General features: G+C 43.5%; 1 protein-coding gene across 1 annotated transcript in view; it reads right to left on the reverse strand.

The window, feature by feature from the left end:
- Window positions 1–27,111, reverse strand: part of farp2 (FERM, RhoGEF and pleckstrin domain protein 2) — a 228,832-nt gene that overhangs the window by 77,462 nt on the left and 124,259 nt on the right. The window contains 2 exon segments of the mRNA XM_038816227.1: window positions 21,940–22,324; window positions 23,075–23,132. Coding sequence (XP_038672155.1) covers window positions 21,940–22,324; window positions 23,075–23,132 — 443 coding nt within the window.

Consider the following 27,111-nt stretch of genomic DNA (forward strand, 5'->3'; position numbering starts at 1 on the left):
TTATGGTCCATCCCTTATTGCCCTTGAGAAGGTGGTGGCAAGCTGCCTTTTTGAACTGCTACAGTCTATGAGGTTTAAGTACATACCCACAGTGCTATTTGGAAGGAAATTCCAGGATTTTGACCCACCAACAGTGAAGGAATGATGATACATTTCCAAGCAAAGATGGTGAATAACTTGGCAGGAACTCGCAGGTAGTGGTGGTGTTCCCATGTATCTGCTGCTCTTGCCCTTTTCGGCCACAGAGGTTACAGTCAAGGTTTGAGGGCCAAAAAGAGAAGGAAGGAGCCAGAGGAAAGGAAAATCTCACAGAAACAGTGAAGGAGAAGCAATGAGAAAAACAGTTGGAAACTATGCTGACAAAAATGAAAACAGCATGCAATGGCATACAACAATAATTTGTATTCTTAAGCTTCAGAGTTTGGGTACTAGGCAGCTTTAAACGCAGCCAACAATGGTAGCAGGATTAAAATAGAAATGCTCAAGAGATCAAAATAACATTAGTAGATAACTGAGGGCTTTACAGCTGTGGAGTTGATCGAGATCGGAATGGGTGAGGCCGTTTGAAAACCAGGCTGAAAATTTTTAAATCTAATCAGAAACCAATGAAGGTCTGAGAGCACCAGAGTGGCAGGTGAACAGCATTTAGAGAATGCTAACACACAAGCATCAGAGATTAAAGAGGGTAGAAGGAGGGAAATCAAGACTACATTGGAATGGTCATGTCTAGAGGTAACTAAGTCATGCGTATATATGGGTTTCAGCAATGGATGAAACAGTTTAAATACTTTAAACAGCTGGATTATGCACTTGCAATTACGAGGAAAACGTTCCCCGACTTTTAAAACCACAACTTTCAATAGCTCACTTACAATTCGCTACCAAAGGCTTCTTGTGTGACTGCACTGTGGAAAGACTGAGCTCGTTTTGCACCCATCTTGTTAATTGTATCAAATTAAATGAAAATCGCTTATTGTCACGAGTAGGCTTCAATGAAGTTACCGTGAAAAGCCCCTAGTCGCCACATTCCGGCGCCTGTTCGGGGAGGCTGGTACAGGATTGGGCCTAGATAAGGTGCTCTTTCAGAGGTTCGGTGCAGTCTCGATGGGCGAAATGGCCTACTTCTGCACTGTAGAGATTCTATGAGTTGAGACAAGAGCCAAGGTTGGGCAATGTTCCCAGTGATGAAAACAGGCAGCCTTATTGATTGTCCGGATATGTGGTCGGAATCTCAGCCCAGGGTCAAATATTGCAGCAATGTTGCAAACAATCTGGTTTATTCTCAAATGGTTGCCAGGCAGACAGAAATGGAGACACCAGCTAGAGAACAAAGTTTAACGATGGACTGATGACAGTGGCTTCAGTCTTCCCAATGTATAATGGGAAGAAATTTCTGGTCATCCACTATTTATAATTTAGCGACAGTGGAGGAGATAAAAGAGGCACTGGTGAGGTAAGGCTGGGTGTCATCAGCGTGCAAGTGAAAATTAACGCTCTGCTTTCAGATGATGTCACCAAGGGGCAGCATATAGATGAGAAAAAGGAGGGGAGAAGGACAGATCCTTGGGTGACACCAGAGGAAACGGTGCAGGTGCAGGAAGAAAAGCCATTGCAAGTGACACTCCAGTCATGATTAAATAGATAAGAATAGAAGAGCAGTCCCCCTCAGCTGGATGACAGTGACCCCTTGCCAGTCACTCCACCAGACACTTTTGTTGCCAACCAGCCTAGATTACTACCCATGTAGAGAGGGTGTAGTCCACCCAGACTCCAGGGTCAGAGTTGCTTGGGGTGACCCAAGATCATCTTCAGTCTCCCCCAGTAAATGTTTGCAGCCTTCCACTAGCCATGCTACAGCGACTGAGGGATCAATGTATAGGAGCACAGGCAAAGACACCTGAAAAAAAGGCACCAAGGGAATGCAGAGGGAGCTCTTAGTTGACTTTCATATGCAACATGGCAGGAATTAATTTGTAAATCTGGCTGGGAATGATTATTTCATGTTGGCTTTTATTTTCCATTGTGGCCAAGCGGGCAATGTGATGGCGAGCGTAGAGCAGACAATGGTGATGGTGAGGGTAGATAAGGTGTGGGACTGCTGGAGAATGGGGAATTGAAGTTGGGGTTACATATGTCACTTCTTTCCGAAGAGCCTGGTCTGGGGGGATTGTCGTGCTTCTACTCCTCAGCTGATCTCACTGTATCGCTGGTGATGCAGATTGTACTCTTAGTAAGGTGAAGTTATGTAGCATGCAGCAGACTACTATGAATCTTAATATGTGCTCTGACAAGCGCTCCAGAGCTCATCCAGAGGGGTTGAAGGGTGAATTCAGCAGATGAATGGTCTTGCTCATCTCCTTTGGCAGAAAGGCTTCCATTGCGTGCATGCTGTACGTGAGCACTGAAGTCACACACTGGAGTCATCAGTGAACATCTCTTGCTGCCCAGTAGCCACTCTTTGGTTTGCGGTCATGGCTCTCCTGTAGCTGGATAGTGACCGTCACAGAATGAAGGCAGCATGACTGTTCTAATGTACCTGGTATTGACTTGCTTCATGCTCTTCCTATGGTGACACCAGCTGGACATCAAGGCAGTGGGATCCCTTCTGGCCTCCACACAGGGCAGAGTTGGCATCATGTTCCCACAAAGTGATGTGTGTGCAAACAATGGTGGCCGTCACCATTGGGAAGCCTACAATCCGAGTAAAAGAGAATAAAATGTAGGTATCTTTCTGAATAGAGAATCTCAGTGGCCTCACTTATACAACAGTGGAGGGCAACTGTGAGTTATTGCAAAATCTCGAGCTCCAAGTTGGAATGAGCCTGATGCACAGAAATCTATCACCGTGGCCAGCTACACAACTGGCATTCCCATCGTTACCTACTCAGAGGTTGCAAATGTGGCTGCAGCAAGTGTGTTTTTACTGAAATGCAAGCATCTGACACTTACTCGTTGAGGTTCAAGTAGAATTACTTCCTGAACACGTTGAGGGAAATCCGATCTCTTGCCGAGAGCCTTTCTTCCGTTCCTCCTCGCCCCTCTTCTAGATTCATGTTCCGCTCTGTGTCATCTGTTTATTCTCCCAGTCAACTGTATCCCAATGGAAATATTTACTGCAGATCAATTGTCTGAGAGCAACTAACTGGTTTGCAAGAGTCAGCCACAAATATTTAGAACCTGCCACAGCATTCCCTGAAGACCTTTGAAACGTGAAATTATAGAAAGCAGAAAACTTTTGTAGAATCATAGAAACAGGCGGAAGGAATCAACCAGGAACCAACCTGCAAGTAGCTGTTCATCCCTTTAAATAGCATTGATAGGAGGTCCTTCTTGTTGCTGAACATGCGTTCAGCTATGCCTGTTTATAAGAGGGGGGTTGAGCTCCAAAATGACACTGCCAGTGTCAAATCGGCATTGCATATCATAGTGTGCCAGCCCTGTATAGCTCTGGCAGCCATGCACTATGCCGACATTAAAAGTCTAAATCAATATGGTGCCTGACGCATTTCATCCCACTAGTGCACTTGCATAACACAGGTGTCATTTCGGAGCTCTACGCAAGGCATCAACATGCCCAATTTCTGATGCAGAGATTCTGGTAGGTTCCGAAAGACCCCTCAAGTGATCCTAGGAACTTTCACTTCAGAATCTTCAGGACATGAGCAATCCAGTCATGATTTATACCATTTGTTTGGAAGGAAAAATAGTTTCTGGTCAAGTTTCACAATAATGAAGTAACATCCCTTGAATTAGGTGTGCAGCACAAATGGCAATTACAAGCAGGCATGCGAGATGTGGGCATACCCACATGCATGAGGTGAACCAAGGAACAAAACTCATCCGACCCCACCTTCTTGGTCCCTTGCTGTTCAATTGTCGGTTTTGATGATCAAAGCACATGGAGCAGCACAGTAGCAATCACAATTGCTTCCCAACTCCAGGGTCCCAGGTTTGATTCCCCGTTTGGGTCACTGTCTGTGCGGAGTCTGCACGTTCTCCCAGTGTCTGCATGGGTTTCCTCCGGGTGCTCCGGTTTCCCCCCACAGTCCAAAGATGTGCAGGTTAGGTGGATTGGCTATGTTAAATTGCCCTGAGTGTCCAAAAAGGTTTGGTTAGATGGGGTTACGGGGACAGGGTGGAGGTGTAGGCTTAGGTAGGATGTCCTTTCCGTGGGCTGGTGCAGACTCAATGGGCCGAATGGCCCCTTTCTGCACTGTGAATTCTATGATTCTATGAAGCAGGTGGACACCGGAGCTTATTGGAGGATCTAAACTTTGCAGGTAGGTAGAGCAACCAAGGATCTACAACTTCTAATTCAATGCAACCACGCCTAAGAATCCTAGAGCACGTAACTCGCCTCCTGACCTCGCCAAACCTACTCACCACCTACAAGGCACAAGTCAGGAGTGTGATGGAATACTCTCCCTTGCCTGGATGAGTACAGCTCTAAAAACACCATCCAGAACAAAGGAGCCTGCTTGATTGATACCCCATCCATCACCTCAAATATTCACTCTCCCCACCAGTGATGTACAGTGGCAGCCGTATGTACCATCTATAAGGTGCACTGGAATAACGCATCGGTTTCTTTCTCAACCATCTAGATGGGCAGCAAGGTAGCACAGTGGTTAGCACTGCTGTTTCAGAGCACCAGGAACACGAGTTCAATTCCTGGCGTGGGTCATTTGTCTGTCCGGAGTCTGCACGTTCTCCCTGTGACTACGCGAGTTTTCTCCGGATGCTCCGATTTCCTCCCACAAGTCCTGAAAGATGTGCTTGCCTGGTGAATTGGACATCCTGAATTCTCCCTCAGTGTACCTGAACAGGTGCCAGAGTGTGGTGACTAGGGGATTTTCACAGTAACTTTATTGCAGTGTTAATGTTAGCCTACTTGTGACACTAATAAATATTTTTATTATTAGAAGGACAAGAGCAGCAGGTGGATGGGAGCACCACTACCTGCATGTTCCCCTCCAAGTTACTCACTACCTTGATTTGGAACCTCGTGGAATTAATACCTTTGAATTCCCTTCCTAAGTGCATTGTGGATGTACCTGCTAAAAATGGACTACAACGGTGGCTCACCACCACCTTCTCAAGGGCAAGTAGGAATATGTGGATAAGCCGACAAGAGGGGGGGCCACATTGGATTTGGTACTGGGCAATGAACCGGGCCAAGTGTTAGATTTGTTTGTGGGAGAGCACTTTGGAGATAGTGACCACAATTCGATGTCTTTCACTATTGCAATCGAGGGGGATAGGGCCATACGGCAGAGCAAGGTTTATAATTGAGGGAGGGGTAATTATGATGCGATTAGGCAAGAATTAGGGAGCATAAGATGGGAACAGAAACTGTCAGGGAAAGGCACAAATGAAAAGTGGAGCTTATTCAAGGAACAAATACTGCGTGACCTTGATAGGTATGTCCCGGTCAGGCAGGGAGGAAATGGCCGTGTGAGGGAACCATGGTTCGCAAAAGAGGTTGAATGTCTTGTCAAGAGGAAAAGGGAAGCGTATGTAAGGATAAGAAAACAAGATTCAGTTGGGTCGCTTGAGGGTTACAAGGTAGCAAGGAATGAGCTAAAAAAAGGGGCTTAGGAGAGCTAGGAGGGGGCATGAGAAGTCCTTGGCAGGTCGGATCAAGGAAAACCCCAAGGCTTTTTACTCTTACGTGAGAAATAAAAGAATGACCAGGGTGACGTTAGGGCCGATCAAGGACAGTAGTGGAAAATTGTGCATGGAGTCAGAAGAAATAGGAAAGGCATTGAATGAATACTTTTCTTCAGTGTTCACCAAGGAGAGGGGCCATGTTTTTGAGGATGTGTGAGAGATACAGGTGAGTAGGTTGGAGGAGGTAGATGTTTTGAGGAAGAATGTATTAGCAATTTTGAAAAATCTTAGGGTCAACAAGTTCCCTGGACCAGATGGGATATATCCAAGGATTCTTTGGGAGGCCTTTGGCTTTGATCTTTGGGTCCTCACTGTCCACAGGGATAGTGCCAGAGGACTAGAGAGTGGCGAATGTTGTTCCTCTGTTCAAGAAAGGGAATGACCCTGGTAATTATAGGCCAGTTAGTCTTACTTCGCTGGTCAGTAAGTTAATGGAAAAGGTCCTGAAGGATAGGATTTATGACCATTTGGAAAGATGCAGCTTAATCCGAGACAGTCAACACGGATTCATGAAGGGCAAGTCTTGCCTCACAAATTTGATTGAATTCTTTGAGGAGGTAACTAAGTGTGTAGATGAAGGTAGACAGTTGATATTGTATACATGTATTTTAGTAAGGCGTTTGATAAGGTTCCCCATGGTCGGCTCATGAAGAAAGTAAGGAGGTGTGGGAAAGAGGGAAATTTGGCCAATTGGATAAGTAACTGGCTTTCACATAGAAGACAGAGGGTGATGGTGGATGGAAAATTTTCAGACTGGAGACCAGTTACCAGCGGGTACCAGAGGTATCAGTGCTGGGTCCTCTGCTATTTGTGATTTTTATCAATGACTTGGAGGTGGGGACTGAAGGGTGGGTCAGTAAATTTGCTGATGACACAAAGATTGGTGGAGTAGTGGATGAGGTGGAGGGCTGTTGTAGGCTGCAAAGAGACATTGATAGGATGCAGAGCTAGGCCGAAAAATGGCAGATGGAGTTTAACCCTGATAAGTGCGAGGTGATTCATTTTGGTAGAAAAAATTTGAATGTGGATTACAGGGTCAAACGGCAGGGTTCTGAGGAATTTGGAGGAACAGAGAGATCTTGGGCTTCATGTCCACAGATCTCTGAAGGTTGCCACTCAAGTGGATAGAGCCGTGAAGAAGGCTTCACCTTAGCGTTTATTAACAGGGGACTTGAGTTTAAGAGCCGCGGGGTTATATTGCAACTGTACATGACCCTGGTGAGACCACATTTGGAGTATTGTATGCAGTTCTGGTCACCTCACTATAGGAAGGATGTGGAAACATTGGAAAGGGTGCAAAGGAGATTTACCAGGATGCTGCCTGGTTTGCAGGATAGGTCTCATGAGGAAAGGTTGAGGGAGCTAGGGCTTTTCTCTTTGGAGCGGAGAAGGATGAGAGGCGACTTAATAGAGGTTTATAAGATAATGAGGGGGATAGATAGAGTGGACATTCAGAGACTATTTCCTCAGGTGGATGTAGCTGTTACAAGGGGGCATAACTATAATGTTCAGGGTGGGAGATATAGAAGGGATGTCCGAGGTAGGTTCTTTACTCAGAGAGTGGTTAGGGTGTGGAATGGACTGCCTGCTGGGATAGTGGAGTCGGACACTTTAGGAACTTTCAAGCGGTTATTGGATAGGCACATGGAGCGCACCAGAATGACAGGGAGTGGGATAGCTTGATCTTGGTTTCGGAAATGCTCGGCACAACATCGAGGGCCGAAGGGCCTGTTCTGTGCTGTTCTATGAAGAGACAGCAAATGCTGGCTTTGCCACATCCCATGAAAGAATTGAGGTCCTCAACAAAAGTTGTTAGAAATGAGTTTTGAAACTCTGAACTGACCTCAAACTCCTAGGTTCTGTTTCTATTTTTTAAAATCGAAGCCAATCGTACTATCAAGATGGTCTCAAAACCATAAATTCCAAGCTGCGCTTATGTTTTGCCCCAGCAATTTCCTGTCATACCAATGCTATAGTATAATTGTAGCCAAAATCTGAAGTCAAGGTTCACCTGACAGTGGAGCAAAGCTAAAGTCAACATGAAAGCAGTCACATCCAGTTCAGTCTGCTTAACTGCAGATTACTGAACATAAATTGGCACTCCACAGAATAATCAAGCAGTTAAAAATACACCCTCGAAAGCTGAATTAACTCTGTTTCTGTAACCTATAAATTGCTAATGTACTATCACCAGTTCACTCAACACCTTCAGCAAAATTTAGTAACACTACAATTCAGAAGCATTCCTGTTCAAGCCAAAACATGGCATTAAGAACCATATTTGTCAGTAATTTATTGACCAGTACTGTCAATAAATTTAACCACAGTGCCATTCTAGGCTCTTATTGGACTGTTGGTTGAGGTGATGGGCACATTAGTGATCCATGCCCAAGGCAAGATAGGTGTGAAAGTTTGGGTTCCTGCTGGGAAAGGTGCACACATGGATCAACCTTGGCCTGACAACTCCAGAGTCTAATTGCCTGTAGACATTCACTGTGCAAGTTCCCACTGGAAAATTATCTCTCAGGTGAGATCTGAGAGCTTTTCACTCTTATAGAAGGAACCATGTAAATGTTTAGGGCAGGAATAAAATTGGAAGGGGCATGGGGAGGAAAGAGGAATTTTTGTGTACCTACACAGTAAGTCCACAATAGGCTTTGTACAGATTAGCATAGAATGGGCATACGCCAAATTAAAGAGATGCTCTCTCATAGTACTTTCTGATCCTTCAATTGAACAATTTTTGTAATACCGTTTAGAGTTCCATTTTATTCAGAGAAACAAGTGGAACTATATTTATATTTGGAGACAAAGTTTACAGTTTGAGAGCGTCAGTGGTTAGGCCAGCATTTATTGCTCATCCCCAGTCGCCCTTCAGAAGATGGTGGTGAGTTGCCTTCTTCAACTGCTGCAGTCCTCGAGATGTAGGTACACCCACTGTGCTTTCGGGAGGTAGTTCCAGAATTTTGCCCCAGCGACAGTGAAGGAGCAGCGATATATTTCCAAGTCAGGGTGGTGAATGACTTGAAGAGGAACCTCAAGGTGGTGGGGTTCCCAGGTATCTGCTGCTCTTGCCCTTCTGGATGGTAGTGATCGTGGGTTTGGAAGGTGCTGTCTAAGGAACCTTGCTGAGTTACTGCAATGCATCTTGTAGATGGTACACAAGGCTGCCACTGTCCATTAGAGGGTTTGAATGTTTGTGAAAGGGGAAGCAATCAAGCGGGCTGCTTTGCCCTGGATGGTGTCGAGTATCATGTGTGTTGTCGGAGCTGCACTCATCCAGGCAAGTGGAGAGTATTGTATTGCACTCCTGAGTTGTGCCTTGTAGATGGTGGACAGGCTTTGGGGGGTCAGGAGGAGAGTTACTCACCTAGCCTTTGACCTGCCCTGGTAGCCACAGTATTAATGTGGCTAGCTCAGGGGTAGGCCAGAGAGGGACCGACACTGGGACCAGAGTGCCCAACTCAAAGCCACACAAAAAAGAACCCGCAAAAAGCAGGCAGACATCGGGGTGAGAACAGCGGAAAAGAAGGGAGAGGAGGCCAAGTGACAGGGAGTGGGAAGGGAGAGGTAAGGCACTGCCCTCAGACCAACACCAAACAACCACCCACGGTGAAGTAAACGGCCGAGAATGAGACTGGGGGCCGAAAAGGAACATGTAACTTTAACATCTCATCTGACTGTGATCAATGTACAGTGTAAAAATGTAAAATTTTAATTAAGATACTTTCTTAAAAGCTAGTCTAGTTCAGTTTCTGATCAATGGTAACCCCCAGGATGTTGATTTGTTCGTAACTGAAAATGTTAGCTTGTATCACGATAAAAATGCCTAATTAGGATGTTTCTATATACCATCCGGGTGGGCTCTTCCATTCTGGGGAAAGGATAGCAGTTAGTAATAGACATAAGGACTAAACATCTAAACAATCATTTAAAACATTTCACACACTGTTCCTCTTCACTTCCAACCCTTCCACAAAAACAAAAACGGGAAAATAGTTTATAAATGTTATAGTATCTCCCACTTTTGGCACAGAGAAATCTTGCTACTGTGCACCTTTTAAACTCCACACACTTGTTACCCTTCTCCCTCGAGATATTGCCATTTTCACATTGACAAAGATGAAAGCAAAAAGCAACAGCAATGAGCTGAAGCACTTTTTGTCAGTTTAGCTTAAATGTATATTCGAGTTCCTGCACTTGGCGGAATCATTTGTAGAGACCAGGTCAAGACTGAATCCACATGAAAAAAAAGTAAAAATATCCATTTGCTGGGAATATAGTGAAGAGTCACACACTTAGCCCCGTCTGCACCATGTGATCCAGTACTGTAAGAACTGTGTATTACCACTAAAATTAGATTAACATCCAGGGCTACTCTCCAGTACTTGACAGTAAAAGAAAATTAAAGATAGTCACAGATCTTTTTTTAAAAATGTTCTGTGCTTTAAATAACTTGCTAAACTGAAAACTGCCCAATCCAACAAAAGCAACCAGCAGATATCTATCGGTTTTGAAGAGCTATTGGTGACATAAATAGCTTGCAGTTCTGCGGTGCCATTCACATGCTAAAACTTTTCATCAGTTGCAATGGTTCAAGAAGGCAGTTCACCACTCTTCCCCCCCCCCCTCCCCAGGGCAATTAATGCTGTCTTAGCCAGTGACGCCTACATGCCATTAACGGATAAAAAGAAAGCTAATGACGTAGCTTTGAAGTGGTCTGTTATGTAATTTCTGCAGAGTAAGCTCCCACAAACAACAATGAAATGAATGACATGACCATCTGCTATATGGACAAAAGGTTTAGCCTGGATAACAAGGAAATTCCCTTTTTCTTCAAAAAATGTCATTTTCCAACAAGATATATCCATGCTGTTCGTTAAATTTAATCAATGCATACAACTTTCAAAGAAAAAAAGTGGTCCTGGGAAAATGATCTAAAATAGAAAATAATTCAAGTAGTTAATCTTGAAATAACAGAGACTCAGTCATGCTTGCAAGCTTTGATCTTGGGCTACTGCTCAATTCTAAAATGCCAATGTCTTCAGGAAGACCAGTTTGTGGCAAAGCAAAAACAGTGGAGAAGGGCATTATCTTTGAGCTGCATTTAATGAGTATTGCCTTGTCGAATACCAGGTGAAGCTTGACAAGGGTTATTTATACCAAAACCCAAAACATTCATATCAATCAAAACATAAAACTTTAAAAACTAGTAATGGAGAGGTGGGTGAGGCAGGTGTTTCATTCAAGGTTTGATAGTGGGGACCGGGGGGGGGGGGGGGGGGGGGGGGGGTATCTTGGTGGGCAAGAGGATGAGGTTTCAGATGGAGAAGGTGCTGGTGGATCAGGGGGGCAGGTACGTGATAGTGACGGGTTCGTTGGATGAGAGGCTGGTGGCGTTGCTAAGAGTATATAGCACCAATTGGAATGATATGGGGTTCATGAAGAGAATCCACCCGGATTTGGATACCCATGAAACATAGTGCTGGAGCCAATGGTAAGCAGGTCCCAATCAGGCTCACTGACCCAGGCGGGGTGGGTGGACCTGTGAAGATTTTTACACCAAGGAATCGGAGCATTCGTTTATCTCCACGGTGTTTTCAAGGATTGACCGTTTTGTGGTGGGAAAGGCACTGTTGGCCAGAGCTAAGAGGTCATAGTACTTGCAATTGTGATCTCGGAACATGCTCCACACATTGGATGGGTGTGGTATTAGAGAAGGCGGCAGCCCAAAAGTTGGGGTGGAGAATGGATGTGGGGTTGTTGGCGGATGGAAACTTTTGTGACAAGATTGAGGAGTATGTGGGGTTTAATTATAAGGGGAAGATCTCACGGTCGGTGGTTTGGAAGGCTCTGAAGGCAGTGGTGAGGGGGGGCTGAACTGCATTTAAAGCTAAGATCACTAGGGAGGAGAGGGAGGAATGCCAATGACTGATAGAGGAGATTTTATAATAATATTAATCTTTATCGTCACAAGTAGGCTTACATTAACACTGCAATGAAATTACTGTGAAAATCCCTTAGTCGCCACAATGTGGCGCCTGTACAAATTGAATTTAGGGTAAAAGTGAGCACTTTATGGTGTCCCCTCCTGGAGCGGGAGGGGGCGGCGCATCTCATTTTACGTATCACGGGGTGCAGGCGGCCCAGGATTGGGCAGGGCTCCGGAAGTTCAATTTCACTAGCTTGGTAGGGAGGGTGAATGCTGACTTGCTGAGAGGGGTCAATCTCCATCAGTGGCAGGCAGGGTGCAGGCCATAAAGATGAATGTTTTGCGCGATTCTCTTTCTTGTTTCAGTGCCTGCAGGTCTTTTTGCCCAAAAATTCTAGGGTGGTGGACAAAGAACAAAGAAAATTACAGCACAGGAACAGGCCCTTCGGCCCTCCCAGCCTGCTCCGATCCAGATCCTTTATCTAAACCTGTCTCCTATTTCCAAGGTCTACTTCCCTCTGTTCCCGCCCGTTCATACACCTGTCCAGATGCCTCTTAAATGATGCTATCGTGCCCGCCTCTACCACCTCCGCTGGTAAAGCGTTCCAGGCACCCACCACCCTCTGCGTAAAAAACTTTCTACGCACATCTCCCTTAAACTTTCCCCCTCTCGCCTTGAAATCGTGACCCCTTGTAATTGACACCCCCACTCTTGGGAAAAGCTGTTGCTATCCACCCTGTCCATACCTCTCATAATTTTGTAGACCTCAATCAGGTCCCCCCTCAACCTCCGTCTTTCCAATGAAAACAATCCTAATCTACTCAACCTTTCTTCATAGCTAGCACCCTCCGTACCAGGCAACATCCTGGTGAACCTCCTCTGCACCCTCTCCAAAGCATCCACATCCTTCTGGTAATGTGGTGACCAGAACTGCACGCAGTATTCCAAATGTGGCCAAACCAAACTCCTATACAACTGTAACATGACCTTCCAACTCTTGTACTCGATACCCCGTCCGATGAAGGCAAGCATGCTGTATGCCTTCTTGACCACTCTATCAACCTGCGTTGCCACCTTCAGGGTACAATGGACCTGAACTCCCAGATCTCTCTGTACATCAATTTTCCCCAAGACCCTTCCATTGACCATATAGTCCGCTCTTGAATTTGATCTTCCAAAATGCATCACCTCGCATTTGCCTGGATTGAACTCCATCTGCCATTTCTCTGCCCAACTCTCCAATCTATCTATATTTTGTTGTATTCTCTGACGGTCCTCCTCGTTATCTGCAACTCCACCAATCTTAGTATCATCTGCAAACTTGCTAATCAGACCACCTATACCTTCCTCCAGGTCATTTATGTAGATCACAAACAGCAGTGGTCCGAGCACGGATCCCTGTGGAACATCACTAGTCACCCTTCTCCATTTTGAGACACTCTCTTCCACTACTACTCTGTCTCCTGTTGCCCAGTCAGTTCTTTATCCATCTAGCTAGTACACCCTGAACCCCATACGACTTCACTTTTTCCATCAACCTGCCAAGGGAAACCTTATCAAATGCCTTACTAAAGTCCATGTATCTCGATTGTTTGGGCGGAGAAGGCGATACTGCAGAGGGGACAGCAGGCAGTGGTTAGGCCGACCAAATTTGATGTATTATTATTGGGCAGCAAATGTAGAGGGGATTCAGGGATGGAACAGGGAGGTGGGGTGAGGATGGAGGTGGGCTCTTTCAGGGGGTCGGGGTGGCGGGCACTGGCAATGGCGCCGCTCCCCGTGGCCCAGGCAAAGTATTCAGTGAGTCTAGTGGTGGTGGCCACGTTGAAGATTTGGAGTCAATCTAAGCAGCATTTTAGGTTGGGAGCTGGATCGGGGAGGATGCCGATTAGGGGGAATCATGGGTTCGAGCCGAGGAGGATGGACGCAAGATTCCGGGGTTTGGAAGAAACGAGGATCAAGTAAATTAAGGATTTGTTCTGAGCGGGCAATTTACGAGCTTGGAGGAGCCGAGTGAGAAGTTTGGGCTGGCACGAGGTGGACGTTTCAGGTATAAATGCAAGTGCGGGACTTTATGAGGGAAATATCGCCGCCTGCCTCCAAATGGCATGGGAACTTCTGAAAAATTGTAGTTTCGAAACACATCAAAAAGGATTTATGGCACAAACCTTGCTGCAATGACAGATATGTGGGAAATTGCGACATCCTACACAAACTGATGTGGAATTATATTCCCATTTAACTTCAGTGGGAATAGAGAGTACAAAATTCAGCTGAGAAAGGGAAGAACACAAATGGCAAAGTAAATTATGCACATATATTAAAAAAACACAATCAGTAAAGCAAAAAACTGTTATTTATGTCTTGTTTATTGTTTTTATATAAAATTACACAAATTACCAACAACCCACATTGCACCAATCTGTGATGCGTTCACACAACCAGTTATTGTTCGATAAGATTCTGAACTCTCACAAACATTATGCTGTAAACCTGCTGCAATTCTTCCTACATCAGTGGCCAATATTCTTACCAGTAAGGCAAGAAAATTGTAAATTAGGAGTACTAGGTTGTTGGGTTCACAACAACACAAAGTCCATTCTGAGTTCCCTGGAGCAATGTTCTCCATAGCCAATGGAAGCAAGTTTTTACATAATACAAGTCATGAGCAGCTAATAGCTATTTTCTTCCAGTAAAAGGTGTTTTACTTTCTATTAATAATATCAACTGATTGAAGAGTTACAGTTACTGACCAAATCTCTCCACACCTTCATCTGCTCTCCTCTGTTCCAAATACTCCTCTACTAGTTATGCTTAATGGCACTCCCCCGACATCAATCTCTTGACTGAAAACATTTGCTAAAGGCTCAGCCAGTCTCCAAGACCAGGCTCCAAACAGTCACCTTAAACTACCATTGGCAACACAAGGCCCATGTCCAGAATCAGTGATGGCATAGAACATAAACAGAGCAACACTAAAATAAAAAGTGTATAGTATGTTAACAGCTCCATAATTAGATGCTGGTTGGCCACATTGATGAAAAGATCACACAACAATATGGGCAACGGCAACAGTTAGAAATCAGGAGCCCAACGTGATAATCCTCTTCCAATATGAAACGGGATATTCCAGGAGACCAAGAATTCTGTATACTGCCACCTTTTTTTTTAATATAAAAAAGAGCCATTGAATCAAACCTATCATTCCTCATCCCTCAATGTATCGCGACCACACCTGCTCTCTGTACTCTCCAGCCTCTTTGATTCCTCCCACCTACCCTCCAGACTGGTTTGGATTCAGCCTTGTACCTGTATGTGCCACTGTACTTGTCCCATTCTCACTGATCTAACCTTCCCCTCACCCCAGCCCACCTCAACTGGTGAGGCAACCACCCTGCTGTTTTCCCACTATATGAAATGACACACTGTTCAACTTCCAAGTTCGTCATAAACAAGTTCAAATGAACAGAAGTGTATTTTTTAATTAAGAAAAGCAAATGAGAGTAAAAAATATTTTTTATTTAAGATCAGATTCACTTAGTATCTCTGGCCTATAGCTCCAATTAGTAACATTTCATACATTAACTTCGGCCAGCAACATTTATACAGACCAGATGCTAAATGTGGAGTGAATACAGACTGCTATTGAACACAGGGCTTGAATTTAACATTACACCGGTTGAGGACAAGCAGTTTCCAATTCTACCAGCTACTACCACAAAGTCAGCCTCCTGAACTCCATGCTGGGTCCTGCCACTCAGTCATTGCTTATGTGCAGTGATCTTCGGGTCCTGCAATAAATGTCCTTGCACGTTTTATCTTTCACTTTAGACTTTTGTGTTTTACTCAATGGAATGATATTCAAAATAATCACTGAAGTTTAAGCTGGTGAATAACAAGTAAATAGCAAAACATTGGAATTTGTAACTGAGGGACTAAAGTTTAATTCAAGCCCTGTATCAATAGTCATAATTAAAGCGATAAAGTAAAAACAAAATCAGTAATAGTTTTTTCTTTATTTTATCCACCCCAATGACAATAATGAGAATGAGATACCATCTAGATTTAGGGCACTTCATAAAAAATATGACAATATTACATACATTATTTCAATATCCTGTACCCAATTAGTATTTGGCATTTGGGGCCTTGGATTAGCAGGTTCATATAGAAATTTAGTAAAAATTACAAATATAGACACAACAAATAAGGAGCATTTAATATACAAGGCGCCATCACATTCTGCATGTGTCCTGCACAGGCCCCGCCATCTATCTAGAACCCAAACACTTTGAGGATCACACACAGCTACGGGCATGGTGGTCCAACAATTAAAAATCAAAGATCTCAAACTGCAAACCACAACCAAGTCGCACGTTCTTGAGGAGCTTGCAGAATCCTGAATGTGGGCAAAGTGAAGGCACAGGATTTGGCATTTGTGAAATGGAGGGACTTGGTCAGCAGGGATGGGGAGCAAGAGGAGAGAAGTGGGAAAAACATGATTGTTCTCCAATCACATACTGCCCTTCACCAGCCAGCATCCATCAGTGCCCATTGCAATCACAATGCTCAGTATCCTCTTTTGTCGAAGAGCCATCCATTAAAACAACTCCTAAGAAACAGGCACAATAGGAACACAGCAGCACTGAAAAGCCTGACACGTGTGTCAATTTCAGCAAACTCCTTCCATTTATTTCAGCTTATATCCCCATTATCCATCAATTTAGTTGATCTGGAATGAGTAAACCGAAACCTCTCCTCTCACACCCAGAAGACAGAAAAAAAAGAACAAATGAAAAACAGACAGGAGCAGGCCAATCAGCTCCTCAAATCTCTTCTGCCATTTAGTTAGATCATGGCTGCTCAGCACCTCTGGCACATATATGAGAAACCTCTTCTCTCCCTTACGCTCAATTTCCTTGACTAGATATTAATTTACAACACAATTCTAGAATATATCTTAGTTAGGATATCTTGAGCTGGTAGATATACTTGTGAACGAACAGAATTGTCTGTAAAGGTACCAAATCCCAAGTTCACGACTGATCCCTCATTCTAACTGATGTATTCCTGCTGATTGAGGCACCAGGCATCACAATTCTATCAGAATGCTTAGCCTCTTGCCCTCCACATGGCTATCAACAGAACCAACCAGGCAGATCACATCCACCCATTAAACACATTTTCTATGTTGTGCCCACCAACTCCCAAGTCTGTGCTTTTGACTCTGAGCTATTGAGCAAACTGTCAGTAGTTGGCACTGATTCCCAGTGAAGGTTGCTAGTTGGTGTTTCACTGGTACTGATAGTGATCATTAAATGAGGAGATAATTCACCAAATACTTTGCCCAGATTTAGTGCTATTTGCTTTGTGGCTTTAATCATTGATAACGGTTGATTTCAAGGAAATCAACATTTTCTTTAAATTTGCTTGGCATACTATGGCATCACAGGATTGTCAATTTAAGGTTAAAGTGCTTCACAGTGGAGTTTCTCACAAGGAATAAAACCTAACAATGCAACATTTGCAGTACCATTTTAGTCAACCTGATAATCAATGTACATGCAAAGTGTACAGGGTGCAAAGAAAAACAACAGGATCAATCCCAAGCATAGAGGCAATGAGATGAGCAAACAGGTGGTAGAAGCCTAAACTTTAGCTTAGTGAGGTAGCTGACAACAGATCTCAAGAAGTATGCGCAAGATGAAAGGTTAAACTCCAAAATTAATGTCAAAGAAATTAGGAAAATCAGAAAATAATTTATATGAGCAAGAAATAAAATTTAAAGCTAGTGAGCAGTACCATTTCACCCAAGGAATGACTGTTTCGAATAATTCAACAGGTTAAGATAGCAGTCTCAAAAGACATTCTGACCAGGTCCAATTGGCTGAACAGTTGATCCACATCGTTGACTATCCTTCCGGTACAAAACGAATTGTGATCAAGAAACATTTTGCTTCAGACGGTGAAACTCATAATATGGGTCAGGATGGAAACTTTTGCAGCCAGTCATTCCGACACCATGTTCCTTTGGGGCCTGCAAGACTATAATGATGCTAACATAGATGGATGTCAGCAGTGTTTTTTCTTTTCCTTGCTCCCCAGAAAATGGTGGCACGGTAGTCATCATAGGTTTTAAAGATCAAATAAAACCTCTTTCCAGAAAACCTTACATATCCATTACTTTTATTTGCCAACTACCAGAAGTACCATGATTAAACTCTAATCCAATTTGTGGGGATATCTCCAGATGTAGAAGCACAACAACCACCTTCGATGCTGCAAGCTTCTATCATTCTGCAACTTCTATTCCATCACAGCACCTTGCAGAATTCCTGAAAGGGATTCTCAAGATCCACAGTGACCGGGATTGCAGCTCTTGACAAAAAGTTAGTGAGACAGAGTAATGGTGCGCAAGCCTTTAACTCTTGCCACTTATAGGTGATGCTGAAGAATGGAGTTGTCCTCAAAGGGAAAAAAAATCCCTGCAGTTCCTAATCTTTGATCACTACTTTCTCCCTGAAATGGTGAATTTCCTTCCAAACAGTTTTGCTTATAGTTATCCGAGTGGTTCGAATTATTTATGAAGCAAACAATGGCATCTCAAGCTTTAACGTGCCATTCAGATTCTACTATAGCAGTTTTTGGCAGGGCACTAAACTTATTAGGCATGTTATTTTGCCATGTTATTTATTTATGGGATGTGGGTGTCAATGGTTAGGACAGCATATATTGCCCATTCCTAATTGCACTTAAGAAGGTGGTTAGTGAGCTACACTCACAGTATTGTTAGGGAGGGAATTCCCAATGACAATGAAGGAACAGAGATATAGCTCCAGGTCAGAATGGTGGCCGAATTGGAGGGGAACGTCCAGGGCGTGGCAGTCCACACACCTGCTGCCCTTGTCCATCTAGATGGTCGTGTTGTGGGTTTGGAAGGTGCTGCCTTCAGGAGTCTTGGTGAGTTGCCTCAATAATTATGACAATTCCCGTACCAGCCTCCCCAAACAGGCGCCGGAACTTGGCTACCAGGGGCTTTTCACAGTAACTTAATTTGAAGCCTATTTGTGACAATAAGCGATTTTCATTTTCATTTCACAACGGTAGATAAAACAAGTCCTAGAATTACTCAAGTGCACCTTAATGTAGAAAACATTCCAAGGTGCTTTATAAGAGAAAGGGAAAATATACACAAAAAGAATCAATCCACATTGTGCCATGATAGGAGGCTTACGGAGGTGACCAAAAGCTGAATGAGAGAGAAAGGTTTTGAGAGAGTTTTTAAACGTAGTGAGTAGCGGCAGAGAAGTGTAGAGACAGAAATGAGAGAATAGGGCAGAGACAGCTGAAAGGCCTGAAGGAAGGGGAGTAGATCCATAAAAGACCGGAGTCAGAGGATGAGGAGACTTGAGGCCTTTTAAGTTTGAGGGAGTTTCGAACGGAGATCGAAAGCAGCTGCGGAAGAATATTTCAGTTTAATTTGTTAGGGCGTAGGGGCTAATGGTTGGCAGCACCAATTCTGCAGGAAGTGATACAAGTAAATGAATTTTGAACAAGATTATGATGTGTAGGTGACGGGAAGCACACAGGAAGGATATTGGCTGAAGAGTCTAGAGGTGAAAGAAAGCATGGCTGAGGCTTCCAGCACCAGAGAATGAGATGGAGCAGGACTGCTCCATACGGCATGCTGCTTTCATCAGCCAGGGCACTGAATATAAAAATTGGCATGTCATGCTGCGGCTGTAAAGTACCTTTGGTTGGGCCACACTTGGAATATAGTGTTCAATTCTGGTCGCCACAGTATGAGAAGGATGTGGTGGCTTTGGAAAGGGTGAAGAGGATGTTGCCTGGTATGGAGGGCATTAGCTATGAGAGGTTGGATAAACTCAGTTTGTTCTCACTGGAGCGACGGAGGTTGAGGGGGCGACCAGATAGAAGTCTACAAAATTTTGAGGGGCATGGACAGAGTGGATAGTCAGAAGCTTTTTCCAAGGGTGGAGAGGTCAATTACTAGGGGACATAGGTTTAAGGTGCGAGGGGCAAGGTTTAGAGGAGATGTGTGAGGTAAGTTTTTTTTACACAGAGGGTAGTGGATGCCTGGAACTCGCTGCTAGAGGTGGTGGTGGAAGCAGGTACAATAGTGACGTTTAAGGGGTGTCTTGACAAATACATGAAGAGGATGGGAATAGAGGGATACGGACCCCGGAAGTGTAGAAGATTTTAGTTTAGAGGGGCAGCATGTTCGGCGCAGTCTTGGAGGGCTGAAGAGCCTGTTCCTGCGCTGTACTTTTCTTTGTCTTTGTCTTGGACTGACAAATTGTGGAGTTAAATAAATAGACTTCGTGGCGGATGATATGTGGACTTTCCAGCTCATTCTGGTATTCATCTGGGCAAGTGGTCAGTGAGAGGAACAAAGCAAATAGCAAAGAGAATAATTTATTTTGGGATGGATGAATTGGGAGAGCAATTGGTGGGGGGGGAACAAGAACAATTGCTTCCCTCAACCTGGTGCTTAACTGAAGGAAGTCTTGCCTCATTCTTCGGCCTCATGTTATACAGGCAAAACTGACAGCAGAGATGGTCAGGGAAAGAGCCAACAGTGTGCCTTCACATATTTTAAAATGCTTAAATTTATTATCCAGGCTTATTCACATTTCCATTAAAGAAAGTTTTCTAAATATTAGTGTTCCCACTTTAATTGCACCCAATGCTGAAGACAACCCATAAATGGTGCCGGAATTATCGGAGTGACCCACAAAACTGACATAGAAAAGAACAAAGTTAGTCATCAAGATTAAAAGTCTGGGTCAGTCGCGCTATTACATAAGATAGTGTTTTATAGATTCTAATTTTAGTTTGGGTACTTTGATTTCACAGAGCTCCACACAACCATCCAGTGCCGTCTGTAAAGTTCTTTGTGCGTCACGAATTCCACCATCACAGCACATCCTGACAGAGTCAATTTTACTGGAAGAGAGTTTTGTGGCTACATGTATCTTGTGGTTTAGTGTGTAACTTGTACCAATGTTGGTTGGCAACTTGGAAAAACATATTTATACCTACAGGACTGAATTTGATTTTTTTGTTGAAATCAATCAGCTCATTGTGTCAGGTCTCAGCTTGACTACAGCATTGGACAAACCACTGGACTAGCTGCTAAAACCTTACATCAACAGAACAGAGATAGACTTTGGTTAAAGACGAGGCCAACAGCCCAAAACATACCACAATCAAAATTACGCAAGAACTGTAAAGTACCCTGGGAATGTTTATATTTAATCTGCCCTATTTGACAGAGCAGGTCTGTTGTCTGTTTATGTAATGGATAAAATTCTCTTGATTTTATTTTATATGGTCATTAAAAAGAAATCAAATACAACAGTAAAGTGGTCACTAAAGTGAAATTAGTGTTTGGCTCCAAGTCACTAATGCACAAAAATTATTACCCTGCAATGCACCAAGGTGCACCTATGTAAAGGCACCGTTTAATTCAGACTGCTCCCTTCCTCTCGCTCTCCTTGTGCACAGCCATTAACCTCGCCCTTGAAACTGAATGTGAAATTATTGGCTGTGACTTGTGCAAATGGGTTACTGTAAAAGAAATTGCCATCAAGGGGGACACCGCTATCAGAATCCCACGATCCAGATCCACTACTGGTCGAATCTTCTGTGGTTGTGGGGGGATAACTCAACTGTTCGAGTTGGTCAATCATATCACCAAACTGAAATGCAGAGCTGGACTCAGAGCGCACGGAATATGTGGGAAAATTCACCATGGAACTAGCTTCTGATTGATTGCCCGAGTTGCCCATCCTGTACAGTGCAGTTTCAGACAGGCCATTTAACCCGAGATTGGTCAATGAGCTGCTCTCTGACTGGTTATTTAGTAGGGAGCTCGTCTCGGATTTGCTATAGCGCCCATGCAGCCGATTGGCTTGCGCCTTCACCTCAAAGAGGTCATTTGTGTCAATTGTTCGGCCGTTGCCATTGAGATCACTCCCACCCTCAAATTCAAAGTCATCCTCTGAACCCAGCTCCATATTATCACCAACATATTTGCTTGGGCTATGACCACCACTTTGCTTCCCCAAGCTGGAGTTCATCATTGATGGACTGTCTGGTTGACTATAAACAGTAGAGCCCTTAGTGCCATGCCCCAGTCCATGGTAACATGGTGAAAATGCCTCTGACCCACCAGCAAAAAAGGAAATCTCAGCAGGGTCATCGTCAATGAACTCTTCCGTGAATTGCAACTGAGAGTTTGTCAATGTGAAAATTGGCATTGCCTTTCCCCGAAGCTGACTAACATTGAACTCATTCTCAGTAATAAATATACCTGTGGTATAGTCATGCTCATCATTGTCATTTCTCTGAGGGAGCCTCCCGTCACTAACACTGTCTTCTCTAGTTAAACCACTATGCTCAGCACAACCCGAGGAGGAGCGACTGCAGCTGCCTGCAGCTTCAGCAACAGAACCTTGCAAGGAGATCGGAGAGGGCTGATCAGAAGTCTTCCATGCCTCTTCCAACATTGGACCCCTCTTCACATCTGATGGGGTTTTCTGAGCAGAGTGCTTGTTGACTAGGAGGATGTTGCTGTTATTGGGGTGAATGTGCCGACTGTCAGCAACAGCCTTATGTGCAGATTGGATGGACTGAAAAGAGACAGCAGCTGACGAGGGAGAGCCTGGGACCTCTACACCTTCAATGAATGACAAACTCTAGTGGGAAGAAGAAAACAAAATAGAACCAACAGCCACATTTAAATACTGCAATCAATTTATGAACAACTATTAGCATACTGTCACTTTCAAACAGGTCTTGATTTAACAAAGCCATCCTTTACATTACAAATCATTCTTTCTACTTTGTTTCTTATGCAAACCAACCGTACATATACTGTATATCCTTATATTACCTTGTTGTGATAAATGGCATGGGGAAATTTCATGAAATTAGTGAAAACTTAATGACATCCAAAGTTAAGCAATAGGTATGGAGAATTGGAGAATATTTTTGTCAATGTATGTAACAAAACTTCATGAGGTTTAGCATTGTGTTATCTAAATATAATACAACTCCAAAACTGGAAGAGCGGAGGTTTCAATCCCAGCATTAACTCTTACTGAACCCCATTGCCTCAACTGTACGCATCCTGTCAGTTTCCAAGCCAGGACGCCGGTGGATTGCCACATGGAAGGGATGAGGACTGGGCAAAGGGAGGAATTACCAGGTATAATTTGCCATTTAGAACATTCACGTGCCTTGCTGATGCAGCATATTAATGGCAATTATGTCCCAGTCTACCGCCAGTTGCGTCTGCCTCCTGAGTGGCAAGCCCCATGAGAAGGGTGGAAGGGGTAAGTAGAACCATATGGATTATCAGATTTGGTAAGCACTCCAGTGATGAAACATGACACACACACACACACACCACAAACATGAACATTATGAAGTGCCGCAGGACTAACCTGTTTTGGCACATCTGCGCTCAAAATCCGAGCTGAGACTCGTGCTCTGTTGTGCCGCCTGAAGAACAGAGAGTATTTAGTAAGGACGTGAGGAGGAAACCCCTGCACCAGATAGCTCGAGTCTTTGAACAAACACTCAAGGCGAGTATGTAACGCCAGGAGAAAGCACGGGCAAGGTAGGAGATAGACAACAGCAGAAGCACAAAGAGCAGAAAACAAAATAAAGTTCACGCTCACTTGCATCCAACACAGTTTACTAAAGCTTGTCATTTTGAACTGAGGCGTTTTACTTGGGCAAATAGAAGAAAGAGCTTGTTCCTAAATGGCTGCCAAAAGCCCAAAGAGATTAGTCAAATCACATTTGAGATTTTTTTTAAATATAAAGAAAGCACACACATTTCTAATCTGCTACCCTGGACAACATTTCCAACCAGGTTCAAACCTCAAATCTGGGATCAGCAAACACGAATGGCATTTCTAAACTGACATAGTATGCTTAACAATCACATTAGAGAGAGCAAAAGTCACCAGAATCCCAGGTGACCACAGGCTGTTTTCCCCTTTGAGTGGAGAGCTGACTGGTGGGTGTTTAACCCGTGATTCACCACACCTCAGGTGAGGGACAAAGTTGAGAAGGTGGAACCTTCATGAATAACGTCAGCTGGTCAGGGAGCACTTCCAGTTTATTCAAAGTCGGCTAAGAATTACTTGCATTTATACACGAGTAATACCTCAGGGCAGACAATATCTCAGGGAAAAAATTAACTGCACCTAACACATGTTTACAACACCTACAAACTGTGGGTTACACTTAATTGCATCAAAGGCAGTGCCGCATTAAGCAATTTTTGTGACACTGTCCAAGAGCTTCTCAGACCATGTTCTACCCAAAGAGCCATAGAATAGATTCCTGCAGTGCAGGAGACCATTTGGCCCATCAAGTCTGCACCAACCCTCCAAAAGAGTTCCCACAATATCCCCGTAACCCAACCCAACCTTTTGGACAGTAAAGGACAATTGAGCGTGACCAATCCACCGAAACTGCACTTCTTTGGACTGTGGGACGAAACCCATGCAGACATGGGGAGAAAGTGCAAACTCCACACAGAGTCACCCAAGGCCGGAAATGAACCCTGGCACTGTCAGGCAGCATTGCTAACCACTGTGCCACCATAAAATGGCTCTGTGAAATTATACAAAACAGAGGTGGCAGGAGGGTATTCGCTACTGCTGTGGGTGACAAATAAAGCACAACATCATCAACTTAACAGAACAAAACCAAAAAGATAATCTGTCAGTTCACGAAGTATGAAAAATCCAAATTATAGCAGTTAGTATTGGTAGCAATCCTGCCAGAGACACAGGCAAGAAACACGAAAGCAGCAAAGGCAGGAAGGAGACACTATATTTCACCAGGGTGGCAGCCATCCTACGAATAGTGGCAATAATTTGAGGGAAATTCACAGCAATACCCATGTTTAGATGACGACTGCAATTACCTTTGGGCTGGAAGTGGGGCAAAGGGTGGCAAGAACAACTGGCAACTGGCTTAGAAAATGAGTGCTACGGATCTCTCACAGGTGATAGTGTTGGAATTATAGGGGCAGTTAAATTAACGGATTGTCCAAGTTCAATGTGCAAGCATCATTTCACTCAAGAGTAGTCACCCGTACCCAAAATGTTGAAAACATACCCAACTAGGCCACATCAATCAGAATGCTGAATTTGCAAAATTAAATCAAAACATTCTCAAACATGCTTTCCAGTATGTGGTAGAGCAAAAGCAAAGATGTGAGTCGAAACAGAACAGGTTTCAGGGAACAGACCTGAAGTTAAACATTTTACACAGCTAGATAATAACACACAAAAGAGGCTGCAAGCCAAAAAGTAAAACAAGTAGAACTTTAAAAAGAAGAATTGCAAGAATGAAGATGCCAAACAATGGCATTATCCCACTGTGAGCTCAGCAGAGCCCTGCAGTACCTACTGATCTTTTAAAATGCTTGATCTGTAAAGCAATCAGAAAATGCAATTCATGCCTTCAGCTGGTGACATGCAGCTTCCTTAGAGTAGCAAATCATAAACAACCCAAAATATGTTGCTCTCTTGCAGGCTCCCTTGCTCAACTGCAGGCAAAATTATATTCAGGCCACAGGAACAAATGAACACAAACACAGGAACAAGGTCACACGGCAACTCGCACTATCAGTCCTGTTATCTGTGGAAAGGTTTGTATGCTCAGATGTCCCCACTTGGCATACAGCAGGCCCTGGCCACTGGTAGAAATTCAAAGCACAAAATTTGACAAAACAAACAGCAAGAGCTACAAGAAGGGAGTATGAAAGGAAGCTTGAAAAAGAGACCAAAGACACACAAATATTAGGGAAAAGAGGGTGGTCACAAGCAATGCAAGGTCCTTAAAAACTGTAATCAGGATACTGGAAATGGAAATAAGGAAATGGTGATCATGTTGATAAAGAACTTTCTGCCAGTATTTAGAGAAGAGGAGGATGGCATGCCAGACATCCTTTGGGGCTTAAAATGAACTAACAGCGTCGACAAATCTCAAGGACCAGTTAACTTCCATCCCAGGTCTTTAAAGAAAGTAGGTGAGAACACTGCAGATGACCTAAATATAATCTTCCAAATGCCCTCAATTCAGGAACTGTTCCTTTAGATTGGAAAATCGCACATCACTCCCCTATCTAAGGAGAGAAAAGGCGGCAGGCAATCATAGATGATAGTTGTTGAGAAGTGACTCAGGTCTATAATTACGGATAGAGTAAGTGAGCAACTTGTAAACTTCCAGCTCATCAGGAAAAAGTAGAACGGATTTGGAAAGGATAGGCCATTTTTAATTAATCTAGTTTTCTTAAAATAGAAGTGAGGGAAATTTCGATAGCCTAAAGGATTTGCGGAAGGCATTTGATAAATCAGTCATAATAGACCGTTAGCAAAAATTGAAGCTCTTGGAATTAAAGTCAAAATATCAATTTGTTTAGGAAATGAACCGATTAGCAGGAGACAGAGTAAGGATAAAGGGCAGGCATTCTCAGCAGCAGGATGTAACGAGTGGACCCAAGTTTGGCCTCAACTGTTCACCATATCTGTTAATGACTTAAGATGATTCAAACCATTCATCTTTACTGTCAACATAAAGATTCAGCATAAAATTCCAACAAATAAGACAATTAGCAAAATTGCGGGGAATGGCTTTTAACTTAGGCAGATATGAATTCTTCCACTTTGGACAAAAGAAAGGATAGAACCGGGTACCTTCTAAATGGCGAAAATCTAAAACACTGAAGGTCCAAAGAGACTTGGGGAGATTTAGATCATAAAAATATTATGGGCAAATAAAGAAAATAATCAAAATGGTAATATCTAGAGGACGAGAATAAAAGACAGAAATCATGCTTCAGCTTTACAAAGCCTTAATTAAAATATATCTAGAGTAGTATTCAGTTCTAGGTATAACTTAGGAACGATATATTGGCCGTGACAGAAGTGCAGTATGCATTTAACAGAATAATACCGGAACTCCAAAGGTTAAATTATGAGAGGTTACGCAAACAAGGTTTGCATTCTCTGGAATTGGAAGGTTAAGGAGGGATTATTTGATTGAATTCAGAATATAATCTCATTGGACAGGCTCAAGGAGCTAAATAGCCTCCTCTGGTTCACATATTCTAATGCAAAAAGGAATTTCTTTTAATTAGGAGAGCTATTGAAACCAACCCTACTCTGTCACAGGCCACAATGGAAAAACTGAACTTTAACTGTGCAGAAGGTCAGAGTCTGGAGATGTGGCATTAACAAACTGCTGCTCAGTGTATTAGAGAGAAAGAAAGAGCAAGTGAAGGGGTGGACAAGAGCAGGCTATATTGCACTATTTGCTCCCACTTCCGAGTTCCAGTCTCGGGCAGCAGCAGAGGAGGAGACCCACATTACAGAATCGTAGGAGTTTTAGTCTGCATATAATTGTAGAATTGAATAGCAAAATACAAAAAAATTTTATTCATCCATATAAACAAAAA

The sequence above is a fragment of the Scyliorhinus canicula genome, chromosome 13 (genome assembly GCF_902713615.1).
Source record: "Scyliorhinus canicula chromosome 13, sScyCan1.1, whole genome shotgun sequence".
NCBI classification, from domain to species: domain Eukaryota; kingdom Metazoa; phylum Chordata; class Chondrichthyes; order Carcharhiniformes; family Scyliorhinidae; genus Scyliorhinus; species Scyliorhinus canicula.